At 41.2% G+C, this 19334-nt stretch overlaps 1 protein-coding gene across 7 annotated transcripts in view; it reads right to left on the bottom strand.

Moving 5' to 3' along the window:
* Window positions 1-19334, bottom strand: part of IGSF5 (immunoglobulin superfamily member 5) — a 52574-nt gene that overhangs the window by 18885 nt on the left and 14355 nt on the right. For 4 of the 7 annotated variants that reach the window (XM_060395995.1, XM_060396007.1, XM_060396008.1 and 1 more), the window contains 2 exons: window positions 14982-15281; window positions 1130-1267 (listed from right to left, as the gene is read on the bottom strand). The exons of 1 other annotated variant lie outside the window; for it this stretch is intronic. In XM_060395995.1, the coding sequence (XP_060251978.1) occupies window positions 1130-1267; window positions 14982-15281 (438 nt within the window). The remainder of the gene's footprint in view (window positions 1-1129; window positions 1268-14981; window positions 15282-19334) is intronic. 2 more of the 7 variants (XM_060396005.1, XM_060396010.1) reach the window with 2 other exon arrangements.

Genomic DNA, 19334 nt, shown 5'->3' with positions numbered 1-19334 from the left:
AAACATGTATAATATCATATATGAAATGAATCGCCAGTCCAGGTTCGATGCATAATACAGGATGCTTGGGGCTGGTGCACTGGGATGACCCAGAGGGATGGTATGGGGAGGGAGATGGGAGGGGGGTTCAGGATGGGGAACATGTGGACACCCATGGCAGATTCATGTTGATGTATGACAAAATCAATACAATACTGTAAAGTAATTAGCTTCCAATTAAAACAAATAAATTTAAATTTAAAAAAATTTTAAATATTCAAATAGGAGTAGATGGAGGTTTTAGGAAAGAAAGACAAAGATGGACAAACACTCAACACTTGGGTAGTCCTGAGTGGTACCTTGAGGTACCTTTTGGGTAGTCCTGTGACTACCTTGGGTAGTCCTGAGTCCATATAACAAAGTGCCTGTGGTTTCCAAAACCATGAACTAACTCCCACCCTAAAATTGATTAACTCACCCCGAGGTTGAGCCTGCCCTCAAACAAGGCCACTGCCTTCACATATCTTGGAGTATCTCAAAAGACTTCATTTAGAAGATGTGTACTTATTTTTATTAATTTTATTTGTACTATTTTTGTTAACAGAAGACCATGTTTTTCTTTCTACCACTGCATCGATATTCACCTAGAAAAGGAGAGTCAGAATCCTACAAAATAGAAAATAATCTTTTGATGTGCTCAGATAGGTGGATAATATTTTAGAAAGAAAAAACAGCATAGAATCTGAATGACACATCAAAATAGCCTTATATCCTTGCAAATAATGAAGTAGAAAATGGAAACCCACTCCAGTCTTCTTGCCTGGAAAATTCCATGGGCGTGGGGGCCTGGCAGGCTGCAGTCCATGGGGTCTCAAAGAGTCGGACATGACTGAGCACACTTGCCTTGCAAATAAACACACAACCATCTCTTAACCTTCTCAGGGTGTGAAGATCTGTCTTCCTTGAGGAGTGGGCTCAGGCTTCCTTCCATGAGAAAGTCCTTTCCTTCTCTACTAATCTCATGCATTTCCTTTCAAGGACTCTAAAAGCCAATGTATCTTTTGAAAGAGCAGATGAGCTAATGAACTACAAATCCTTGTACCAAAAATTTATAAACACATACAAATCTATGTGAACAAAAGTAAGTTACCTTCTTTCTCTGTCCTGGAGACACAGCAGCAGAATATTATAATCAGAACAATGATCAGGATCAAAAGCAATGACAATGACACGGCAAGTAGAACTATGGCCCAGGTAGGCAATGAGGCACCTGGTTTATCAATACTGTCTATAAGGCAGAAAGGAGAAAAAGATATATTTTAGTGATGCTTGCCGTTGTCAAGGGTACGTAATCACTGAATCTGCCACACTATAAATTAGAATACATTTTCCGACAATATTGTAACTATTGGATCTGCTACAGCCAGATGTCAAAAGCTAAGTTCCCTTCAGTGTGATTTAAATATTCAGTGTTCTACAGCATCTTCCATTACTGTCTCATCCATTTATTGCTACCAATAAATACCTGCCTAGTAACACAGTCCAAACATTCTCTGGTCAACGCCTCTAACATTCCTGAGAGGTGGATAAGCTAGGCTGTGCCACTCCCTAAGGTTGGAACAGTGGTTTCCATGCTCTGATATCACTTACTTACTCAAGAAATACTTATTGACCAGATACATGCCCAGGAGTAGGATTGCTGGATCAAAACTCTAATTTGAACAGAAACACACAGCCCTTTGTTCACAGCAGCACTATCCACAATAGCTAAGACTGGAAGAAAGCTAAATGTCCATCGACAGATGAATGGGTAAAGAAGATATGGTACACAATGGAATACTAGTCAACCACAAAAAACAGAGAAATGATGCCACTGGCGGCAGCATGGGTGGACTTAGAGATTATCACAGGAAGTGAAGTAAGTCAGAGAGAGAAAGGCAAATATCATATGACATCACTTATATGTGAAATCCAAACTACAGCACAACTGAACATATTTACAAAATGGAAACAGACTGACAGCTTCAAGTACAAACTTACAGTTACCAAATGGGAGAGGGGGTGGAGGAGGGATGAATTAGGAGTTTGGGAATAGTGGATACAGACTATCACACATAGAATGAACAGACAATAAGGTTTACTATATAGTACAGGGAAATATATTTAAAATGCCCTGTGATAAACATATACCACCTGACGCGAAGAGCTGACTCACTGGAAAAGACCCTGATGCTGGGAAAGACTGAAGGCAGGAGGAGAAGGGGATGACAGAAGATGAGATGGTTGGATGGCATCACCGACTCAATGGACGTGAGTTTGAGCAAGCTCTGGGAGTTGGTGGTGGACAGGGAAGCCTGGCGTGCTGCAGTCCGTGGATCACAACAAGTCGGACATGACTGAGCGACTGAACTGAACTGACCTATTCAGTGTTTCAAGTCTGCCTCATCACCAATTTATTTTCAGGAATGGAAACAACTGAAAAACTCTTGGAGTTGGTGTTATCTTATTTACGTTAATGTATCCAGCAGTACTATAACATTGTAAAGGTGTTTCCCCCCAGAAAGTAATGACAATGATGATGTGATTTCCAAGTTGTTCATGCCAAAGACATGTTCCTTAGAAAGAGTTTTGATGTACGCAGCTTTAAATAGGGTTCTGAAACCATCATCATGCAAAATACATTGTACTAATTAAGCAAGCCAGAAGTAGTAAGAAAATTTGTAATTATTCTAGAAATGTTTAGACAATTTTAAAAAGTGCAATCAAAATGAAAAGGAGAGCTGGGGAGAGAAAGAAAGAGATAAGAAAAGCCATTTTGATTTTTCATGGCCATGTCTTAGTGGGCACTCTGCAATACATGTGATATGGTTGTCTAAATTGAAATTTAATCTAATTTAAATTACATACAATTATATACAATTACATACTCAGCACCAGTCATACCAGCACGTTTCAAGGGCTCAGTTGCCCCAAATAAAGAACCTCACCTTCATCAAGGAGAGCCCAATGGGATCACACCACCTTCCCAATCTTTCCCTGATGGCTAATAAATGCATGAAAAACTGTTCAACATTGCTCTTTGTAGTTCTTCTTCACTTTCTGCCATAAGGGTGGTGTCATCTGCATATCTGAGGTTATTGATAATTCTCCTGTCAATCTTGATTCCAGCTTGTGCTTCATTCAGCCCAGTGTTTCTCATGATGTACTCTGCATATAAGTTAAATAAGCAGGGTGACAATATACAGCCTTGATGTACTCCTTTTCCTATTTGGTACCAGTCTGCTGTACCATGTCCAGTTCTAACTGTTGCTTCCTGACCTGTATGCAGATTTCTCAAGAGGCAGGTCAGGTGCTCTGGTATTCCCACCTCTTTCAGAATTTTCCAGTTTGTTGTGATCCACACAGTCAAAGACTTTGGTATAGTCAATACAGCAGAGATAGATGTTTTTCTGGAACTCTCTTATTTTTTCCATGATCCAGCGGATGTGGACAATTTGGTCTCTGGTTCCTTTGCCTTTTCTAAAACCAGCTTGAACATCTGAAAGTTCATGGTTCATGTATTGTTGAAGCCTGGCTTGGAGAATTTTGAGCATTACTTTACTAGCATGTGAAATGAGTGCAGTTGTGCAGTAGTTTGAGCATTCTTTGTCATTGCCTTTGTTTGGGATTGGAATGAAAACTGACTTTTTCCAGTCCTGTGGCCACTGCTAAGTTTTCCAAATTTGCTTGTATATTGAGTGCAGCACTTTTACAGCATCACCTTTCAGGACTTGAAATAGCTCAGCTGGAATTCCATCACCTCCACTAGCTTTGATCATAGTGATGCTTCCTAAGGCCCACTTCACTTCACATTCCAGGATGTCTGGTTCTTGATGAGTGATCACATCATCATGATTATTTGGGTCGTGAAGATCTTTTTGTATAGTTCTTCTGTGTATTCTTGCCACCTCTTCTTAATATCTTCTGCTTCTGTTAGGTCCATACCATTTCTGTCCTGTATTGGGCCCATCTTTGCATGACATGTTCCCTTGGTCTCTCTAATTTTCTTGAAGAGATCTCTAGTCTTTCCCACTCCATTGTTTTCCTCTATTTCTTTGCACTAACCACTGAGGAAGACTTTCTTATCTCTCCTTGCTATTCTGCATTCAAATGGGTATATCTATATATAAAATAGATAAACCACAAGGACCTACAGGATAGCACAGGAAACTATACTCAATATTGTATAATAATTTAGGGAAGATAATCTGTAAAAGAATATATACCTGGATCACTGTGCTGTACACCTGGAACTAACGCAACATTGTAAATCATCTACGCTTCAATTAAAAAAAATAAAAATGAGATAAAATACAGTATATGATCAAAAAACAAGCCAGTCCCTTAATGTCAGTCACATCCAGAGAGTAACATCACTTGTCCCCTTGCTCCACAGAAAGCAGACTCCCAAGCATCCCCTGAAATGTTTGCTGTGCTCATGGATTCAGAGCCAGCTTCCTCAATGCCGAGTCAGGGGTCTGTAATGGCACCCCAGGTGATTCTGAGGCAGGTGGTTGGTGATCCACACTTTGAGAATCCCTAAGCGCAGTCAAGATGTGAACACTGCCCAAGCAAACTGCCACATTCCAGGGAACCCCTATATTACCCCTCCCACTGATATGATGACAAAATTATTAAACCCAGAACTGCTTTGGGATATTCATACTCCGTCCACTCTCAGAAGCCTTGTGACTTAGACAGCTTTGGGCTCTGTGTCAACAGAACCAATCAAATTTCGTGGCCACCGTGTGCCTATGCTCCCTTTAGCCTTGGGTTCACATGTTAGTAACAATTCTCACCCCACCAGGCTGTTAAGAAACTCAAGAGGCACAGATCAAAGTGCCAAACACTGTGAGGTCCAGTGTATATGTTCCAGATTGCAGTGCTCATCTTAAATTCGGCCTGATGAACTCTTTTTACAAACTGAAGTTTGAAAAGAATAGGAGTTTTATAAGGGAGCCAGCAGAGGTGGGTCTGGTTCAAGATTCGAGAGAAAGACTTGAAATTCTTACTGGAAAAAGTCAGCACACTGTTGACTTACTCAAACGCTCTATCAGGGGCGTTTCCTTTGCTGCTGGAAAAAACTCTCAGCATGCCAACTTGGGTCAGCTGCTTCTTAGCATGACAATCTTCCCCCTAATCTTGCACAGCAAGATAACCCTAGGGAGGGTCTATTTGAAGGAAGGGAGGCCACCTCGCTGGCATGGGAAACAGAATCAAGAAAGAGAGAGGGTGATATTGTACCCTGCCTACCTCTCGTTTCCCTTAATTTAACCACCAACTTCAAAAGAGGGATGCTTGCACTCACCTAAAAGCCCCAGGCTCTCACCAACATGACAACTTACCTTAGGAACCACACGGCTCAGATTTTTGCTTCCTATTGGCTGTTACCTCACTACACTGGGGGTCAAATCTCCCACAGACTTTCCCACCTAAGAAAGACTTATGCCCTCTCTCTGCTCCAGGGGAAAAGCATAAGGTGTGCATTGTAAACAGATGTAATTTAGGATTGGAGCCACACAGAGGAAACTTCCTTCAGTTCAGTTCAGTCGCTCAGTCATGTCCAACTCTTTGTGACCCCATGGACTGCAGCGTACCAGGCCTCCCTGTCCATCACCAACTCTCGGAGCTTCCTCAAAGTCTTGTCTATTGAGTCAGTGATGCCATCCAATCATCTCATCCTCTGTGAGCCCCTTCTTCTCCACCTTCAATCTTTCCCCGTATCAGGGTCTTTTCTAGTGAATCAGTTCTTCGCATCAGGTGGCCAAAGGATTGGAGTTTCAGCTTCAGCATCAGTCCTTCCAGTGAATATCCAGGACTGATTTCCTTTAGGATGGACTGGTTGGATCTCCTTGCAGTCCAAGGGACTCTCAAGAGTCTTCTCCAACACCACAGTTCAAAAGCACCAATTCTTCAGTGCTCAGCTTTCTTTATAGTCCAACTCTCACATCCATACATGACTACTGGAAAAACCATAGCCTTGACTAGATGGACGTTTGTTGGCAAAGTAATGTCTCTGCTTTTTAATATGCTGTCTAGGTTAATCATAGCTCTCCTTCCTTACTTTAATAATAACTTTTAATTGATATCACAGTATGTATATATATGCACACACATGCATATATATCACAGGTATCTACGTTTAGTATGAGGCTAATTTTCAAATGAACAAGGCTTCCCTGGTGACTCAGTGGTAAAGAATCCACCTGCCAGTGCAAGAGATGACGGTTCAATCCCTGGGTCAGGAAGAGCCCTGGAGAAGGAAATGGCAACCCACTCCAGTGTTCTTGCCTGGAAAATCGGATGGACAGAGGAGCCTGGCCAGCTACAGTCCCCTGGGGTCTCAAAAGAGTCAGACACTGCTGAGCAACTAAACAACAATTTTTAAATGAGCACATTTACAGTGGGTTGAAAGAGAAACAACAGTCTTATACTGATAAAATGAAAATCATGACATGGAACAGAAAACACAGTCTTGGAACGATCTCATCCATTACCCAACCCCTTCATCGTGCAAATAAAACACTCAGGATAAAGCTCCATTACAGGTTGGCCAAGGGCGCTCAGAGCAGGGAAGCCCCAGAGTCCCTGACTCTTTATTCTGCCACGTTGGGTCTCTAATCTGGAAAATTCCTGCCTGGAAAGCTGCAGCTCAGGTCCTATAAGAATCAGGAACTCCCAGTGGACACCAGTCCCTGATTTGTGTCTTAGCAAAGGGTGTGGGCACAATGAGTCAAGATGGAAAGATTTGCAGGTACGGATGGATATACTATGGGCTTCTCTGGCGGCTCAGGTGATAAAGAATCTGCCTGCAAAGGAAGAGACCCAGGTTCAATCCCTGGGTATACTATACCTGTTACCCACAAACAGTGACTAAGTAAGGTTACCTCCAAGATCAACGCCATCTGCCTTCCTCCCTATATTCCCTCCCATAACTGCCTGCACACAAGGACTGCAAGACTGAATTTACAGTGTGACTTTAATCTCAGCTCCGAGATTATCCTTTTCCCATCTGTGAAGAAAAGGAGAATAGATCCCAGGTGCTCTCACAGAAGTGCTCAGAGTTTTAAAAAGGCACATAGACTTTCTCAAAACCAGGAGGATGACTGCAAAATGTCACTACCAGAATGTGCAAAATATGCTCCTATGTGGGCCAGAAAGGACATGGGAGATCATTGAATCCACAAAATAAAGGAGAACCGTGGCTCACTCTCCTGTCCTGTAGGCTCCGGTGCAGGCACTGGGTGTTTAAAGCCACTTACTTCTCATACCAATAACCCCCCTAGACGGTAGGGATTATTATTATTATTTGTTTCACCGATGAGAAAACTGAGGCTCAGAGAGGTTAAGTCACCCGCCTCATGTCACACTGTGAGTAAGAAGACAAGCTGGGAATTGAGTCCATGCTGTCTGGCATCAAGTCTGTGAAGAGTAGCATCTGATGAGGCTGGGCTGGGAGGCGGGGCCTTAGAAAGGTTCCATTTCAGTAGCTCCTAATCCTGCTTGCTCAGTAATTTGGGAGCTTTTTAAAATAATAATAATAAATGCTGACTTCCAGATTCTACACAGACTGAGACAGAACTCTGGGGTGGGGCCTGAGAATCAGCATAAGTGTTAAAGCTCCCTTAACAAGCAGCCAGCGAGGGGAAATGTGTGTCCTATTCTCTTCCCTGCCCCTCATTTTACCCATAAGAAAACTATGCCATGAAGGCAGAGGACTTGCCCAATGTCACACAATTAGTGCCCAAATTCCAACAAAGACAGTCACACCCACCACTCTTGTCTGCTCTCAAAAGGACCACGTCCCACAGAACTCAGATCTCACTAGGAATCACCACAGTCTACAAGACAATCGTGTGTCCTAAAACTATGGCTTCACTTGCACAGTCTACAGCCTGAACACTTGTAAGTTTGTGGAGAAAATGACCCAGGCAGTCAGGCAGAGGGGTGAGGGAGCTTGGCCCAAGGCAGGAGTGAGAGGGGCTTTCACCTTCTTGCTGTCTGTACGTCTGTGATCTTAAAGTCTGTATTACCTCTATAATCAAGAAAATCAATTTAAAAAGACACCAGCATGTGCCTTTCAATATGCTTTTCTTTACAGAATCAATAAGCACTTCATGCAAACTTTTGGCTTAAACTCATCAAGCTTCCTAAGCTGTCAATGTCACTTTCCTCAAGGGCTCAAAAGGATTACCCCCAAAATGAACACAAACTCCTTGCACTTTTAGGAAACGGGTGACAGGACTGATGTTTTTATCTGATTCCTGAGGAAGCCTGAACAAGCACAGCCTCGTGAATTCTCGGCTCTTCATAAACGTGGCTTGGCTTCCAGAAGCCAACTCCCCTAACCCAGGTGGTAACAAGGTCTTCAGCTACTAAAACTTGCATAAAACACACAACACACCACCAGGCACCAGCTGCTCTGGATCTTGATGAATAATTTAGAAACAAATTACCCATCTCCAAATGAGTCCAATAAAATGCAACTCATTGAAACATATCCATCACACTCTCCTCTGTGAAGCTGTTGGAACTCCAGATGCCATAATTAAGCCTGCTCACCTCACTGGTCCCGGGCTACGAAGAATTCAGCTGAATTAAACCCCATCAAGGGAAAGTGAATGCCCCTTGCCCTTTCCCTACAAAAGACAAACTTTGCAGACAAGCTCATCCCCAGATCCATTTCTACAAGGCATCATCAGTCACACCAGAGCTCTTTGTTGCATTATTGCCTTAATAAAGTGTGTGGTTTGAACAGTTTCATTCCATTGGTGCTAATAGAACTTTTGTTTCAATCTTCCCTTTTAAACCCTGGACCATACTTTGTCACATTTAAATTGCCTGAAAGCAAGGGATTTCTGTGTGTTGATTTTATATCCTGCAACTTTATTCATTGATTAGCTCTAGTAATTTTCTGGTGGAGTCTTTAGGGTTTTCTATGTAGAGGATCATGTCATCTGCAAACAGTGAGAGTTTTACTTCTTCTTTTCCAATTTGGATTCCTTTTATTTCTTTTCTGCTCTGATTGCTGTGGCCAAAACTTCTAGAACTATGTTGAATAGTAGCGGTGAAAGTGGGCACCCTTGTCTTGTTCCTGACTTTAGGGGACATGCTTTCAATTTTTCACCATTGAGGATAATGTTTGCTATGGGTTTGTCATATATAGCTTTTATTATGTTGAGGTATGTTCCTTCTATTCCTGCTTTCTGGAGAGTTTTTATCATAAATGGATGTTGAATTTTGTCAAAGGCCTTCTCTGCATCTATTGAGATAATCATATGGCTTTAATTTTTCAATTTGTTAATGTGGTGAATTACACTGATTGATTTGCGGATATTGAAGAATCCTTGTATCCCTGGGATAAAGCCCACTTGGTCATGGTGTATGATCTTTTTAATGTTTTGTTGGATTCTGATTGCTAGAATTTTGTTGAGGATTTTTGCATCTATGTTCATCAGTGATACTGGCCTATAGTTTTCTTTTTTTGTGACATCTTTGTCAGGTTTTGGTATTAGGGTGATGGTGGCCTCATAGAATGAGTTTGGAAGTTTACACCATTTCACACCAGTCAGAATGGCTATGATCCAAAAGTCTGCAAGCAATAAATGCTGGCGAGTATGTGGAGAAAAGGGAACCCTCTTACACTGTTGGTGGGAATGCAAACTAGTACAGCCACTATGGAGAACAGTGTGGAGATTCCTTTAAAAATTGCAAGTAGAACTGCCTTATAACCCAGCAATCCCACTGCTGGGCAAACACACTGAGGAAACCAGAATTGAAAGAGACACATGTACCCCAATGTTCATTGCAGCACTGTTTATAATAGCCAGGACATGGAAACAACTTAGATGTCCATCAGCAGATGAATGGATAAGAAAGCTGTGGTACATATACACAAAGGAGTATTACTCAGCCATTAAAAAGAATACATTTGAATCAGTTCTAATGAGGTGGATGAAACTGGAGCCGATTATACAGAGTGAAGTAAGCCAGAAATAAAAACACCAATACAGTATACTAACACATATATATGGAATTTAGAAAGATGGTAAGGATAACCCTGTATGCAAGACAGCAAAAGAGACACAGATGTATAGAACAGACTTTTGGACTGTGAGGGAGAGGGAAAGGGTGGGATGATTTGGGAGAATGGCATTGAAACATGTATACTATCATGCAAGAAATGAATCGCCAGTCTATGTTCGATACAGGATATAGGATGCTTGGGGCCAGTGCACGGGATGATCCAGAGAGATGATATGGGGTGGGAGGAGGGAGGGGGGTTCAGGATTGGGAACTCATGTACACCCGTGGTGGATTCATGTCAATGTATGGCAAAACCAATACAGTATTGTAAAGTAAAATAAAGTAAAAATAAAAATTAAAAAAATTAAAAATAAATTGCCTGAAAGCAAGCTGGGTTGGCTCCTTGGAGAGATGGTCAACTCCAGGCCAGAACAGGGGAAATGCAAAGAAAATTTGGGACATCTTAGTGAGCCAAGTACTCAGAAACTAAGAGGGACACGTCAGGACACAAGAACCAGCTGGAAAGGATTCCCCCTGGTCAAAATTAGAATATCAAAATGGATAGTGATGGGAGTAAATTACAATGTATTGGATAAAAATGGGTCCACACCAAACTGTAAAAAAAAAAAAAAAAAAAAAAAGGCAAGAAAGAGACAGCAATGTCTCTTCTTTGAAGAAGAATATGTGTGCTCATTTATTCAGTCATGTCCAACTCTTTGTGACTCCCTGGACTGTAGCCTGCCAGACTCCCTGTTCATGGGATTATCCAGGCAAGAGTACTGCAGTGGGTTACCATTTCCTACCTCAGGGGATCTTCCCAACCCAGGGATGGAACCCACGTCTCTTATGTCTCCTGCACTAGCAGGCAGATTCTTTATCACTGTGTCACCTAAGACACCCATTACAGAAAAATGACAACTAAAAAATATAGAAAAATGGTAGAACCAGAAAATCATTCTTTTACAGCCACCAAAGAAATAAGTGATTTGGGCAATGACTTATCCATGAATGCAAATATTATTAGGTGGAAGACTGCCAAGAAACAGATATTCACACAGTATTTGTAGATTACATATTAATTATAAAAGCTAAAATGTACCTTTCCAATAGAGAAATCTGGGGGATGTTGCTTTAATCAGATGATCAAACTTATTACCAGTAATCAAGAAAACTGGCATCATGTGCCCACATGACACTACTCATAACTTGGCAAAAATATTTGACCTTCATCAAGTATGTTGGGAAAACTCAGACAAATCCATATTGAAAGGCTTCTTGCAATAAAGGTCTGGATCCTTCAAAGACATTTTTATCAGAAAAGACAAAAAAGGTGGGAGGACCACAGGATATTAACAGAGAGCAAAGAAGACATGACAACCAAAGGTAACACATGGTCTTTAGCTGGATACCGGCTTGTGGGGAAGCATCTAGAAAGGACAATGGGAGAAATTTGAATATGAACTGAATATTGTATAATAGTATTGTATCAATATTAAAGATCCTGACTTCCAAGAACATTGGGGTTAATTAGAATGGCCTTGTTCTTATGATACGTATGCTGGGGTATTCAGAGGTAAAGTGTCATAAACCTCCAAGCAAATCTTAAATGGGAAAGAAGGGAAGGAAGGAAGGAAAGAGAGAGAAAAAAAATTGTAAAAAGAATGAGGGAAGGATGGACAGAAGATAGGGAGGGGGAAGACAAGGAGGGAGGGAGGGAAAGAAAAGCTGAGAGAGAAGCAAACGTGAGATGTTCACATCTGTTGTGTCTAAGTGAAGATACATTGGTACTCCTTGTACTATTCTTGCAACTTTTCTAAAGGTTTTTAATTCTCCAAACTAGTAAGAAAAGCAAGTTAGGTTTGAATTCTAGCTTCCTCTTCATATGTAGTATTAGTGGGAAATAAGCTAAATTCTTTGGAGTCTCATAAGCTGAAATAAGTTAACCCTGACTTAAAACCAAAAACAAAACAAAAACAAAAAACAAAAAACACACAGATCTCTGTGATCTTTACCATCAAAAAGACAGATATTCACAGAAACAAGTCAAAGCTCTGGTGGTCCTGAACTCCCATTTCTGATGGCAATCACCAGTTGGAGCTGGTCCACATGCTCTGTGTGGCTAGAACATGCTGTCTGATTCCTAACAAGCCCCTACAATCTGTCTCCTACCTGACACGTGTATTCACACATGCTTTCATTTTTGTTGTCTGCATGATCTCTGGGGATGTCTGAGTTGGAGACAAGGACCAAACATCAAGAGCGTGGGCTTGCGCTGGTACTACACTGGGGATTATTACTTGCAGTGTAAAGTTCAGGATAACAGGATCTAAACATATTAGGCTCTAAATGGCTTTTCACAGGTTCACAGAGACATCATCTGTTGTGCAGTGAATTGTCTCTCTCCAAGCTTCCCAGGTGGCGCTAGTGGTAAAAAACCCACCTGCCAATGCAGGAGACACAAGAGACATACACCAATATGACTGGTGTCTTTATTTTTTAAAAAAAGGGAGGGGGTGGAGTTTGGACACAGCCACATATACAGGGAGAACATCATGTGAAGACGAAGGCAGAGATCAGTGTGATGCAGTATCCATAAGCCAAGGGACACCACAGATGGCCAGCAAACCACCAGAAGCTGTGTTATAGGGAAGAGCCAATTACAGCTCCATTTGGATCTGTTTCTTTAACCTTTCTTCCTGTTGCTTTAGTTCACTGAAAGGACACTGCCCATACAAAGTGGCCTGCCTCAGGAAACCCTGCCCCTATGCCTGAATATTAAACCAAAATCCCTTTGTTCAGGCCTCTGTCCATCTGTGGGTGGCAGGATGAAAGAAATAAACACATCCCCTGCCTGAGGATTGCCATTCTAGGAGATATTTGCAAGATTGATGGCCTCCTTACTTTGTTTCCTCACCTCCCCCCATCTCTGTTCTATAAAAGAACCTGGCATCCAGACCCCAATAAGATGGTTATTTTGAGGCATTAGTCTGCCACCTTTTCAGTCAGCTGACTTTCTGAATAAAGTTGTATTCCTTGCCTTAATATCTCATCTCTTGGATTTATCCAGCTGTTGTGCAGTGAGCAGAGTGACCTTGGATTCAGTAACAGCTGGGGGAGCGGTCTGGAACAGGCTGGTCCTCAGAAGAAGCCAACCCTGTCCACACCTTGATCTCAGACACCCAGCCTCCAGAGCTTTGAGAGAAACCATGCCTGTTGTTTAAGCACCCAGTCTGAGGTCACACAGCCCCAGGACACACACACCTTCCAGGGCTGCTCACAGGGGGAGGGCAGAGTGGACTGGAAGGCAGAGTGGACAGGTAAGCAGATTTGACACACACTGGCAAGGCACACCTCTGCCATCTACTATAAACATGGACATGTTCCAAACAATGCTCCCCCATCATCTCATCTTTAGAGCAGGAATATAACAGCATCCGCTCATGAGAAAGCTGTGTAGGTTAATTTGGTTAATATTTGAGAGCCACTTAAACTAGTGTATTTAAAGAGGAGATACATTGTTTGGTATGTATACATATAGCTGATTCACTTAACTGTACAGCAGAAGCTAACACAACATTTTAAATCAGTTCAGTTCAGTTCAGTTCAGTCGTGTCCGACTCTTTGCGACCCCATGAATCGCAGCACGCCAGGCCTCCCTGTCCATCACCAACTCCCAGAGTTCACTCAGACTCACGTCCATCGAGTCAGTGATGCCATCCAGCCATCTCATCCTCTGTCATCCCCTTCTCCTCCTGCCCCCAATCCCTCCCAGCATCAGAGTCGTTTCCAATGAGTCAACTCTTCGCATGAGGTGGCCAAAGTACACCAATAAAAATTAAAAAAAAATAATAAAGTGAAACACTGAGCTGGAAAAAAATAGTCTTTACTTAATAAGTGATATGTAGTGCTGTTTTTTATTTTTATTATTGTTATTATTAATCTTGCTATAGCTGTAACTTTGTTCCAAACTTTGGAAGATCTTAAGTGAAGATGTTTTCATAGTGGGAAGAGTTATGGAACATGGGAGAACTCGTCCAGGCTTTGGGATCCCTCTGTGCCATCAGCGTATGACCTGGAACAGAGTGTAGTCCTTCTCTGGGCCTCCTTACCTTTCACTTTTCCAAAATGTAGGTATGAAAACAAACCTCCAGCCCCCACCCTTGTGCTTTCTGAGCTCAAGCAGGCTCAGAGAGGCCCCATGAAGATGTGTAGTCAGAGTCTGGCATTTGCCAAGGACCCTGTTGATGATGGTATCATCAACACTGTGAACATGTACTTGAGCAAACTCCGGGAGATAGTGAAGGACAGGGAAGCCTGGTGTGCTGTAGTCCCTGGGGTCACAGGGTTGCAAAGAGTCTGACATGACTTAGTGACTGAACAACAAGGACCTTACAGCAGATTCTCTTTGGATCTAAATTTTAAACTTATGTCATTTTGTGCAATTTTTTTAAAATACATAGACCTGGTACTTTCAGATAGACTGTGGATTTGCTGTGTAAAAAAATGATCCCTCCTAATTCCACTAAGATTGGAAGGAATCCCTGAGAAAATGCACTCCCTCCTCAAAAATTAGAAGAATTCCTTTCCTATTGGCACAGGGGATGGGATCAGACAGGAACAACGGGTGAGAGCTAGAGAAAAATACTGAATTCAAGAATTTATGCCTGAAAACTTAATGCTGTTTTATAAGCAGCTGTCAAGATTCTCAGTGATTTCCATACGTAAGTAGAAAAGAGAGAAACACTTGAAGAGGGAATTTAAACGTGAAATTCAGGGTCAAGAAGCTGACACACGTCCTTTGTCTCCACCACCATCCCTTCCTGAGATCAAGGTCGCCATACGATTTTCCTGGGCATCGTTGATTAAGCAGCACAGTACGTAAATGTAAAGCATGCAATAAAAATTCACTTTGTATGAAGCAAAAAGTCTTCACTTACCCAAGGGAGGCGGAACCACAGTGAGATTGACAGTTACAGACTCACGGACATCCAGCCCCTTCATCTCAGCCACACAAGTCACAGTGCCATTGCCCTGCGGTGTCAGAGCAAGGATGCTCACTGCACTTTGAAGGTCCTCAGGCTCCAGGACGGAATAATAGCTCGAATGGCTCACGGGAACCCCTATCTCCCAGGAAAGATCTGGGAGCGTGGTCCAGTTCAGTGCACGGCAAGTCACATTACAAGGCTTATCCTCAATGACTACAAGGCTGCCTCCAGGAATGAGCAACTGCCCCATGACTAAAGGAGAAAAGAGAAATGATCGAGGAAATGATCACACCTCTCAGGGCCGGATTTTTCCAAAAATGTTCCTTTAGATCACATTGCATGAGCACTGTCTTCCCCAGCCCAAATTGACTGTGTCTGTATCCGGAAACCATAAGTCAGGTTTGATCTGTGTATTTAGTTTACACCTGTCAGGTTCATAGAAGAAGGGGAGGTGGCTCACCAGAAAATATAGATTCCAGAGAAAATGAATAAATAAAAAAATCAGGATCCAGGGACTTGGGAAGCATACTTAATTCAAACACTTGTGTTCTCTTTCAACACATAATTTTCTTCTATTAGTTTTGATTGCATTTCCTCTTTCTGTTCTATTCCATTTATCTAGAATCCCTATTATATGCATATGAAAACCCTGGGATTCATTCTTCACATGGTTATATATATATATATATATATATATCTCTATTTAATTGTATTCTTTCACCAAATTCTTGGAAAATTTTAGGGGCTTGTCTTTCATCTTCACTGATCATTTATTTTGTTGTTAATTATAACATATCTGTAGTTCACATCTTTCCATGTTTTTTCATTTTTTCACTTAAGGGTTTTTTTAATTGTCTTAAAGCAATCTTCTCTGATTGACTGTTATTACCTTTTGAAAATATCCTTGTTAAATTTCACAGGCAATAAACAATAAGCATTTTCTTTAAATTAAAAAAATCAGGATCCAGGGAAATATAAATTACATGGGAAAGATGGGATGAATGTGCCCACCACAGAGGGCTACAGGATCACTGCAGCAGAGTTGCAAACTTGTTCTGGGCTGCCCTAAGAACCAATGCAAAAAGGGAAAGAATCTTTACATTCTTTTCATTGTAGAGAGAACACTTCTCAGAGTTTCATGATGGAAGCAAGTCTCTCCTGGCCTTTCTTTGATCAATCAGATTCATTTTTCTTTATTTTGGGACAACACATTTAAAAATATAATTTCCTATGATATTGCCTTAAAATATTTTTCTAGGTACAAATTAGATACAAATCTAATCTAATCATAGAAATAACTACCTTAAATCCTGTATCAAAATATACTAGATCAATTATTTTAAAGTTTTTAGTAAAGACTCCCTTGCATATGCCAGGGCTCACACTGCAAATAACCCATCTGAAAATAGCACTTGTATGTGCTACTATTACTAAAATAACCTGAGGATTGGCCCCGGAAAAGACACAGCCTTAGTGAATTACACAGACATTGAAATATTCAAATTAAAATTTCCTAAAACTCCCTCTCACATTTTATAATGGAAAAAACACTGGACTAAGAATCAAAGAATCTGTTCTGGATCCTGACTTTCCCACAAAATTGTCATCACCTTGGGAAGATCACTGAAATTCTCAGGCTCTCTTTTTACTACCTGGTGAGCAAGAGGCTTTAACTTGGATCAGTGGTTCCCAAACATTTTGGTTTTAATACCTTTCATACTCTTAAAAATGGCTGAGGATGCCAAAGACCTTTGGTTTAAGTGGGGTCTATCTATATTTCCCATATTTGAAATTAGAATTAAATATTTGCTTATTTTCAAACACATATTTTAAAATAACATTAGTAACCCATTTCACTTTTGTGCATTGGAGAAGGAAATGGCAACCCACTCCAGTACTCTTGCCTGGAAAATCCCACGGATGGAGGAGCCTGGTAGACTGCAGTCCATGGGGTCGCTAAGAGTCAGACACGACTGAGCAACTTCACTTTCACTTTTCACTTTCATGCATTGGAGAAGGAAATGGCAACCCACTCCAGTGTTCTTGCCTGGAGAATCCCAGGGACGGTGGAGCCCGGTGGGCTGCCGTCTATAGGGTCGCATAGAGTCGGACACGACTGAAGCGACTTAGCAGCAGCAGCAGCAACCCATTACTTCCCAGATGGCTCAGAAGATAAAGAATCTGCCTGCAATGCAGAAGGCTCCAGACTTGATCACTGGGTCAGGAAGATCCCCTGGAGTAGGGAATGGCTAACCACTCTAGTATTCTTGCCTGGAGAATTCCATGGACAGAGGAGCGTAGTGGACTATAGTCCAAGGGATCACAAATAGACACAACTGAGCAACTAACACTTCTGCTGGTTAATATGGATTAACATATTTTTATGAAAATATATTTTAACCTAAATAAATTTAGTAAGAAAAATGACACTGTTTTCTATTTATGCAAATCTCTTTAACATCATGTGGCTGCTTTCAATCTGTCGCCATATATTGCTTTCTTTGGATTATAGAAAGAGAATATGAAAATCTAACTTCACACAGATATATGGTTGGAGTGGTAAGGAGGCTTTTCAGATAATCATGGCTATTCTTTAATACTACACCAAAACTTGACAGTAGTGTTTTCTTAAAGTTTATTTACACTGTGGAGGGCTTCCCTGGTGGCTCAGATGGTAAAGAATCTGCCTGCAATGCGGGAGACCTGGGTTCAATCCCTGGGTTGGGAAGATCCCCTGGAGAAAGGAATGGCTACTCACTCCAGTATTTTGACCTGGAGAATTCCATGGACAGAGGAACCTGGCTGGCTACAGTCTATGGGGTTGCAAAAAGTCATACACAAATGAGCAACTTTCACACACACTGTAAACCGAAACCACACAAATAAACTTTTATTCCATTACATTAGAATTCATTGCTCTATCTGGCACTTTGAATGGATCTTTTATCCTTGCATGATTTTGTATCATACATCAGCCACTTGGAAAATGCCGGTCTACTCAATTATGCAGACCTTCCCAGTGTTCAGTGGGATACTCCCTGTACACTCATGACAACGTACGAGAAAGGCAATAACATCTTAATATGACTATGGAAACATGTATTCTCATAAACCACCCTGAGAGAACCTGGGAAGACGCTGGGAGTTTCCAGACTAGACTGAACAGAATCAGCTCTGAAAGCCCTTCTTCCTCTGAAATGTTAGATTTTCCATTAGTTTTTTCTTAAATAGTGTCTTGAAGTAAGTGAAGCACATTAGCTATCTCAAGGATTTCCGTAAATATAGTGAGAGAGGAATGGATTTGCCCCCCTGCAGGCTGCAGGGGTTTGTGCTTATTCTTTCCATTTCATTCATTGCTTCATGATGGAGGTGTTTCAGAAGACAGGAGCTGAGGAGGAATACTACTGCTTTAGTGACCTTGTACCCCAGTCTTAGTGGCCCTCAAAACACCTGAGGTCTAGATTTCAGCGTGTGATTAATTGGTGGACTGGGCAGTAAATAGAAAAACTCAACCTGAAGCATCTTCTTTTTCAGTATGTGATCCACTTTTTCCCACTCACGGACTTTCACAAAGGTCATCCAGCGGTGTGAAAAACACTTTTCACAAGGTGATAGCTAGAACATCCACATAGATTTTGGATGACTCAGCAGACAGTTATGTAAGATCTCTTTATTTTTCTTGTAGATACACGGGAAGGGGAAAAAAAACACCCTTTTGAAGTGAACTGAATGAAGTACCATTCAGATCATTACAATCAGGGTAAATGGACGCAATTCTGTCTCAATCTGTGGGAGCCTTATCCTCACTTTAAAGATAAAGAAATTGAGCCATTCCAGGAGTCACCAAGGTGGGATGAAAACAAAACCAGAACTCATATCTTTGATTCCTTGTCCTGTGTTCTTTCCTTTACACCACAAATTATTAGAGTAACAGTTTCATTGTGCAAACTAAGCCAATAATCCAGGTAGCCTCACACGATCACTTCTTTAGAGAATATCATTGTGCCCTTAATTAAACCACACGAAATCAAAGACATAAAAATAAAGATAAAACAATTTGGCTAAATTTAAAAATAAGCAAGTAGAAATAGGTAGACCTGTATCTCCACCAAACATTATCAAACTTGATTTGATAGCAGTGCAGATACAGACCAAATCATTGGAAATTTCTCCTAAACTAACAAATAAATACACATAAGAAAAATTTCAAAGCCACAATGTAGTCTGTTAAATGAGATGCTGCCATAGAAATTAGGAACTGTAAAAGCTCCAATACATCTATAAATATTACAGTTACATTTTCAA

This window comes from Ovis aries, chromosome 1, assembly GCF_016772045.2.
Source record: "Ovis aries strain OAR_USU_Benz2616 breed Rambouillet chromosome 1, ARS-UI_Ramb_v3.0, whole genome shotgun sequence".
NCBI classification, from domain to species: domain Eukaryota; kingdom Metazoa; phylum Chordata; class Mammalia; order Artiodactyla; family Bovidae; genus Ovis; species Ovis aries.
This window is presented reverse-complemented; position numbering and strand designations above follow the sequence as displayed.